At 38.5% G+C, this 7,613-nt stretch overlaps 2 protein-coding genes across 5 annotated transcripts in view; one reads left to right on the top strand and one right to left on the bottom strand.

Annotated features, from left to right (window-relative positions):
- The window catches only part of LOC122093539 (cysteine-rich receptor-like protein kinase 8), a 3,294-nt gene extending 1,392 nt beyond the window's left edge, over positions 1-1,902 (bottom strand). Inside the window, exons 1-5 of one of the 2 annotated variants that reach the window (XM_042663890.1) lie at positions 1,109-1,244; positions 905-1,014; positions 618-737; positions 373-527; positions 52-262 (exon numbers count right to left, since the gene is read on the bottom strand). In XM_042663890.1, the coding sequence (XP_042519824.1) occupies positions 52-262; positions 373-527; positions 618-737; positions 905-995 (577 nt within the window). In that variant the 5' untranslated portion in view covers positions 996-1,014; positions 1,109-1,244. Of the gene's footprint in view, positions 1-51; positions 263-372; positions 528-617; positions 738-904 lie in introns of both variants that reach the window. The other variant, XM_042663889.1, reaches the window with a different exon arrangement.
- A 154-nt stretch (positions 1,903-2,056) lies between these two features.
- Positions 2,057-6,038, top strand: LOC122093828 (cysteine-rich receptor-like protein kinase 10). Of its 3 annotated transcripts, XM_042664343.1 has the most exons (8): positions 2,057-2,209; positions 3,277-3,457; positions 3,599-3,730; positions 3,816-3,988; positions 4,249-4,459; positions 4,579-4,816; positions 4,927-5,077; positions 5,335-6,038. In XM_042664343.1, exons 2-8 carry the CDS (start codon positions 3,283-3,285, stop codon positions 5,623-5,625), a joined length of 1,371 nt encoding a protein of 456 aa, XP_042520277.1. In that variant the 5' UTR covers positions 2,057-2,209; positions 3,277-3,282; the 3' UTR covers positions 5,626-6,038. The 3 variants fall into 3 exon arrangements, with proteins under 3 accessions (XP_042520277.1, XP_042520276.1, XP_042520275.1); XM_042664342.1 differs by lacking the exon at positions 2,057-2,209 and having other exon boundaries at positions 2,424-3,457; positions 3,602-3,730; XM_042664341.1 differs by lacking the exon at positions 2,057-2,209 and having other exon boundaries at positions 2,424-3,457.
- The last annotated feature ends 1,575 nt before the right edge of the window (positions 6,039-7,613 follow it).

Genomic DNA, 7,613 nt, shown 5'->3' with positions numbered 1-7,613 from the left:
AAAAAAAAAAAAAAAAATGTAGATGCAAAGTGTAGAGAAGAAAGACCAAACCAAAGATTAAAAAATCAAGACTGCCACTAGACATGAACTCGTAGATGAGCAGCTTTTCTTCTCCTTCTATGCCACAACCTAAAAGCCTCACAAGGTTTCGGTGCTGAAGTTTTGCAATTAGTATAACTTCATTCTTGAACTCTTCTAAACCTTGGCGTGATCTCCTTGAAAGCCTTTTGACAGCTATTTCCTTTCCATCTTGTAATGTGCCCTATGAGTTTCCTTAAAACATTTGTTTGTTAGATTAGATATCATATCATATCAAACCGTGAGGTCAAGAGGTGTGACCCAAAACAACTAAAATTTCTAATTCTTGGTTACCTTGTAAACAGTGCCAAATCCACCTTCTCCAAGTTTATTTGAATCCGAGAAGTTACCTGTAGCAACTTTTACAGTGTCAAAATTGATGAAGGGCAACTCTGAAAAATCATCTAGTACTTCATCTCCTTGGAGCATATTCCTCCTGACCTCCTCATCTGCAAAGAAAGATAGTGAGATGATCAAGTGGTGCAGGCTGGAGAGGCTATCCTCTGCTTCTTCTTTTACAAAATAGATATGTTTCTTACCTTCTTGTCTTTCCTTCCTTTTCTTTCTTCTCCACAGATAGAAGCCATAATTTCCGGCAAGAAGAAGAACCAGTAGTACCGCCGCCGGTATTACAAAATAGATATGTTTATCTATCCTTCCTTCAAATGTTGAAAAATAATGCATAAATGTGATCAAAACTTGGTTGTAGGTAACTTAACTATCAAGTATAAGACCCACAAGATACCATCCCAGTTTGAACCAATTGGTTTTAAGATCGAAGCCTTAACAGAACAAGAACAGACTATTAAAGCTATTAAGTACCGACCTTTAAAAGGTGAAACTTGGAGCATCAAATTGCAGCTCCTACCGAGAACCATTCCTCCTTGATGGGAAGAACATTTCGAAATATCATCCATGGCATTGAAAAGGCAAATACTGCAGTGATTATGAGATATATAAGGAGAACACTCAGCAAGACCAAATACGTTTCCAGTTCCATTGATAGTAGTCTCTCCAGTGGCAAACTTACGTTCAGAACTTGATGCAGCCTCATCGATAATGTTTACCATTAACATATACTCAATCAGGTAAAAGTTAGTTGGATTGAACACATTGTGCTGACAAACATTCCGGGGAGGTAACTGATCTGCAGAATAAACCATCTGGGAGAAGAACATGTAGTAAGAATATCGTAACTGACAATACTCATACCAGATGATGGCATCTCGTTTGTTAGGACAAAAATAGAGGATATCTTTTGTTGCTTTCTCAAGACAAGTATAACAAATATCAAGGCTGATATTGCCTCTACAGAGGGCAAGGCCATAGACTTGGTTGGTGTCATCAGTGCCTACTGAATAATCGTAGAAACCTTTCGAGAGAGCGGTAGTGTTAGAGGAAATTGACGAGAGAAGGAGCTTCAGGTTAGATTCGAATGCGCTGTTGGGTGTGTATTCTTCTTTAGACGTGCAATTAAAAAGAAGGGGATTTGCAGCGGCAGTAGAACTGGGAACATTATGAGATATGATCATGAAAACAAAGCATAGGAGCAATAAGAGCAGAGTAGACGACGATGCATCTCTGTCGATCCTCATTCCCCTTTCAGCTATGAAATTGGAAATTTTAACATTGTCTGAGTTAGAAGCGAGAACAACTCCTGAATCAAGTTTGTAACAATTCAGAAGAATAGAAAGAGGGCATCGACCTGCGCCTTGCGGTGTGCTCTGTTTGTCAAAATTTGCTTTTTTCTGGAGGTCAAGAACAAGAATAGTTCAGCAAAAATAAAAAAACAAAACCCATCACACTCTAACCGCGTCGTCCTCACAAGTCAAGAGGAGGGCCAGCTGTATTAAAAGGAAAGAAAAAAAAAAAAAAATCAATACATGAGAAGAAAGACGAGAAATGGACGAGTGGGAAATCAGTCACCGCCTCTCTCTCTCTCTCTCTCTTCTTCTTCTTTATCTGAGGAGAAAAGAAAACTGTCGGGTTTTTGCCTTCTGATCTTTTTCATTCTGGTCTGTGAAACCAGGAGGTGAACTTTTTGCGAGGAGATCTATAGCCACGTGACAGCATTCTATACGTTTAGGGAAGTGGAGAAGGTGACCTCTTGTATTTGCCATTGTCAATTGAGGTAAAAGTGTTATTGTTCATGTGATTCTATCTAGTTATTCGGTGAGATATTCTATTATCCAAAAGAAAGGTGTTATTCTTGATATTTATTAGTAACCTCTAGTACATCTAGAGAGAATTGTGTGATTTCATTATTTACATAGTGAAAGTTTGATCTGAACTAAGTCCTATGATTTTTACCTGACTTGGTCGATTTTATTTGCATTATTGGTTCTTTGCACGTTATTGTTTGTTTTGTATCTCTGTTTTTCTACAGGTGGGAAACGGATTTTTTTTTTCAACAATTCACCACGTGGTTGGTTCAGGAAGCTTTTTCCTACATTTAGTATAGTCAAACATCTATTTAATTAAAAGAAAAAAGTCAAACGTCTCAAGCTGTAGGAGAAGCATCCGTAGTCCTTCATGGTAGCTTCGTTCTTCTGAACAATTAATCATCTTCTTATTATCTTTAGACTCAAATCTCCACAGAAACACATGGCTCTTCCTCCTTTCCCAAGTGTGGGAAAAAGGTTTCAGTTGATGATCCTGCTTTATTCCCTTCTTGCTGTGCTTCAGAGCCCTGGTGGTACAATTGTTTACGGTAGTGAATGTGATAATTCACAAAATTACAATGTCAATAGAGCATTTCATGATAATCTTATAAATGTCTTTGATTCAATGTCCTCTGGTGCTTCCCTCTCATTCTCAGGCTTTTATAACAGTAGTAGTGTTGGCAATGACACAGTCAGAGCATATGGCCTCTTTCTTTGCCTAGGATTTGTTAGCCAAGACAAATGTAAGTCCTGTGTCGACAAAGCAATTCGGGACATGCTGCGAGAATGTATCAGTTTTTACCACCTGACAGTGGATGAAAAATATTGTTTGTTGAGCTACTCAGATCAAAATTTCATTGAGTGTGACGGTTATTCTGTGGGTTTTAGTGATTTCAAACATACAGAGCCACTTAAGTATATTCAAGCTGTGAGAGAGATGCTGGGTGAACTATCTGAGGAGGCTTCCTATTCAGCAACCATGTATGCATTCAGAGATTACACTAGTGAATTTGAGAAGCTATATGGTCTTGTGCAGTGTCCCATGGTCTTGTCTAAAAGTGGATGCCGTAGATGCCTACAAAGTGCCATAGAAAAAACTCTTCTGTCTTGCAACGGTAGTATTGGGGCAACATTTAGGAGTAAGACCTGCTATTTAAGGCATGACATATTTGATTTCACTGAAGGAGCACCTCCATCATCAGTTCCCACAAGTCATGGTGAGTACTCATTTTGTAGTGTTGCTTTGCCTCCAAGCTCCAACCATAGCTAGATTCAACAATTATTAATGGCAAGTATCAGTGCCTCCTTGTGAATTTGCATTGAATTGATGAGCAACAATTTGTTTTCTTTTTATGTAGCAGGTCATGACCAGGTGAAAGCATCCAAAAAAATTCTCTTTATCATCATATCTACATGGATAGCAGGAATATTTATTTTGAGTTTCTGTATCTACAGTCTTGTTGTGGCAAGGCAAGGGAACCAGCAGAATGGTCAGAACACCTGGCCCAATGAATTGTTGCATAAAATATTAGCAGATTATTAGGTATTCTTCTTTTGATTCTTTTGTTCATTTAGGGAGGGGCAGAGCTATTGATGAAGCTGTTCCATTGCAACAAATTGGTGTCCAAATAGATCAGATGCAACCTCCAGACTTACCATTGATTAGTTTAGCTACCATACATGCAGCTACAATAAACTTTTCTGATTCAAATATTCTTGGACAAGGTGGATTTGGCCCTGTTTACAAGGTACTAGCTACCGTCTCTCTCATCACGATTCATGACCCTCTAGAAAGCATTGTGTTAAGGACTGCCGTTTAGGAGAGGGAGCCAAAATACCTAAAAGTCTTTACATCGGGCTACTCACTTCCAAATGTAGGAATATTATTATTTCCGCCTTTTGTGTGGAACCCCAACATATAGTTCCCAAAGATAAATGGTTGATTAATCTTCAATGGGATTTGGAATGTTGGTAACTAAAAAGTATTATTCAATGATTTTGTACTCAGGGAGTACTACCCAATGGAAGGGAAGTAGCAATTAAAAGGCTTTCAAATGGTTCTGAACAAGGTTCAGTGGAGTTCATGAATGAAATATCTCTAATATTGAAACTTCAACACAAAAATCTCGTCAGGCTTTTGGGTTGTTGCACAGAAGGAGAAGAAAGAATTCTTGTCTACGAGTACATGCCTAATGGTAGCCTTGATTTCTTCCTTTTTGGTTAGTATATACCCTTTAACCTCTTCTATTCAACACATTTCAAATTTGTACATTGCTTAAAAGATGGTAGCCATTATTCTGTTTTCTAAGTTCATATTTTATTTTGTGTTTGGCTATAGATCAAAGGAGACAAACTCTTCTTGATTGGAGTACACGCTACAACATCATTTGTGGAATTGCCCACGGGATCCTCTATCTTCATGAGGACTCTCGACTTAGAATCATTCATAGACACCTAAAAGCCAGCAATGTGCTGTTGGACAAGGGCATGAATCCAAAGATCTCAGACTTTGGCATGGCAAGGATCTTTCCTGGAAATATTGGTGAAGCTAATACCGCTACGATAGTGGGGACATAGTAAGTGACCAGTTCATTGCAAAGATGGTGACTATTAATGTTCTATTAGAGATAGAGAATACATCTTCATCATAAGGTTCTAATACACTTTTCTTCCTCAATTTCAAAAGTGGATACATGGCTCCCGAGTATGCTATGGAAGGAGTATATTCTACAAAGTCAGATGTTTATAGCTTTGGAGTTCTCTTGCTAGAGATTGTAAGTGGGAGAAAGAATGCTGGCTTCCATCGGTCCGAACATGCTCCCAGTCTTCTAGATTATGTAGGTTTGGCTACCTTGGATCATCCTACATATTTCTTGTGAGAAGAACCTTGTCCGTCTAGGGTTCCTTACGCCTAGACACAACAGGGTATGAAATGACCCAGCTGCCCCCACCGCGCTAGGTATTTTCATGCCCAGCTATGTCTGGACATAGAGGGCACGGACGGGTAGAGTTCCTTCCCCCATATTCCTTAAAGCTAATGGTCTTGGTTTCAATACTTAACTTTACATCTTACTACTAAGGCTTGACATTGCAGGCATGGCAGCTATGGAAAGAGGGGAAAGGGTTGGAGTTGATGTACCCACTGTTAGTAGAGACTTATTGTGAGAGTGAAGTCTTGAGATGCATCAATGTTGGGTTGTTGTGTGTTACGGAAGATGCAATGGATAGACCCACTATGTCACAAGTCATCGTTATGTTGAGAAGTGAATCTCTTTCTCTCCCACAACCTCAACAACCTTCATTCTCTGTTGGCCGATTCACACCAACAACGATCGATGATGTTTCTATCAATCATGTAACTATTACGGACGTTATTCCTCGCTGAGTGACATTGATATGTGTCTAGTCAAGTTAGCATGCATGGCTTACATGGTTGGGAGGTTTACATGCAAGGGGTCACTTACGTGGCTGAATGGGCACCTATGCATTATATTATGTTAGTTTTGATTAGTGTGTTCTGGTTAGTATATGTAGTTTATTAGTAGTAGGGTTGTATTATATATGTAAGTTGTGATTAGTGTGTTGTGTTTAGTTATATGTAGTTTATTAGTAGTGGGAAGGACGTAATTAATTAGTTATTAGTAGCAATGTAGCATCATGAGTTGAAGGGAGAGGCTGTAGGAGTGGGAAGTGGATAGTTGTGATAACCACAATTGTAAGTGTATTTATTGATGAATGATGACATGAAACTTACCATAAGTTCCAAGTGGGAGATGGAGTGTGGTTAAAGTTGCCTAAGTAAGGGTTAAAGTGTACCAATGACCAGAAGCATAAACCATTGTGGGTCTATTCACTCTGTAAGAGAAGCTCGAGGAGAATGCATTCAAATTAGAATTACCAAAGTTGAAAGTAAGCCTTTGAACCCAGTACAAACTCCGTGAAGAGAAGAGGTTATGGCTCCTTGATAAGGCCAACTATCTCATTCTAATTCCCTTGTCCAAATCCTATAACAGTGGATGTCCTTGGCCTGAATCCTATTTTCTTTCATTTTCCCTTTCATGCACGTAACAAATGGTACTAAAGCCAAGGATGAAAGAAAGGGTCAAGAAATTAGAAGGCGCTATGAGTTCACTATATGTTGGATATCAGAAAATCATGGGAATGCTTATTGAGTTGTTTGACAAATTTCGACCGCATACATTAACCAATGATCTTGCAATAGAAGAATCCTCAAGCAAGATAAGAAGACCAAAGGAAATTGGTGGCCATTGGTACAACTCCCAATTCAATGGAACACACAGCGGGTTGCCTATGGCAGCGGCAACTTCAATTGTAAGAGTTTCATCAAAGTTATTTTCAGTGATGAGTGGATTTAAATCCACAAAAGGAAAGAATTCAAGCTTGTCGCAATATTGGGAAGATGATATTGGGGTTGAGAAGTGGTGTAAGGGGTAATTCCCATACCACCAAGGTGCAGCTTGTAGGATGGAATCCTAGTTCAACTTTGAGAAAAAGTTAGGGTGAGATGTCCTTTATCATGGGACTTCGATTTTTGTAGCTTTTAGGTGAGTCCACATCCTTTGTAGTGAGCATCGAACGACTGAGAGCATCTAGACACGTGTCCCAAGGGGTTTTAAGCCACCTGATGCTCACTACGCCAGTGCAACCGCTGCACAATTTACTCTCTTTGTCCAGTAAACCTATCACACCTAACTGCTGTCCCATCATTCATCGTCCTCCTTGCACCATTCCTTCTCCTCTTGTGGGTCCCTCCAACAGATAACCCCCGACCTTGACTCTGCCTTCATCTCTAACTCTCTCAATGCAACTATGGAAGATCATCATTGGTATCATTTTTCTTTTATATTTTTGTTCATAAAAATGGTTTTAGTTGCATTCGATATCATTTATGAAGTTTATTTCTATTTAAAAAAAATTTGATAAAACACAAAAATAAAAAAGAGATCAAGAGTCATTTATATGTTTTGGCTAATATTGATTTTCAGCTATTTTTGCACTGAACTGTAATGAGCACGTGCTTAAAGTTTCGATATGGAAGGGTAAAGTAGTCATTAGTTTTGTAATTAGAAATCCAAGCCCTTTGCCCTCCTCTTCTTCAATCCAAAATGGAGAAAGAGAGTTATATGGGACATGGGTGAAGGGAACATCTCTTCACCCATTTTTTCAAAAAATCATTTTGCATGTAGGGATGCCAAACTATTTCTCACAAAAAACCATTTTTCTCAAGTAATTACCAAATCAATTTTATATTTTAATAAAAAAAAAAATTTTCATTAATGATTTTTGTTGAATAGATAAAAATCAAAAAGAAAAATGATACCAAAGAAAATCGAAAAGTTAGGCTCCATTTGG

This window comes from Macadamia integrifolia, chromosome 11 (assembly GCF_013358625.1).
Source record: "Macadamia integrifolia cultivar HAES 741 chromosome 11, SCU_Mint_v3, whole genome shotgun sequence".
NCBI lineage: Eukaryota > Viridiplantae > Streptophyta > Magnoliopsida > Proteales > Proteaceae > Macadamia > Macadamia integrifolia.
The sequence above is the reverse complement of the archived record's forward strand: the minus strand, read 5'-3'. Positions and strand labels throughout refer to the sequence as shown.

Excerpts from the sequence above, each read along its gene's own strand:
- LOC122093828 (XM_042664341.1), top strand. The coding sequence starts at position 2,683 with ATGGCTCTTCCTCCTTTCCCAAGTGTGGGAAAAAGGTTTCAGTTGATG. Across the intron at positions 3,731-3,815 it reads GCAAGGGAACCAGCAGAATG|GGAGGGGCAGAGCTATTGAT; the intron begins GTCAGAACACCT and ends TTGTTCATTTAG. Across the intron at positions 3,989-4,248 it reads GATTTGGCCCTGTTTACAAG|GGAGTACTACCCAATGGAAG; the intron begins GTACTAGCTACC and ends TTTTGTACTCAG.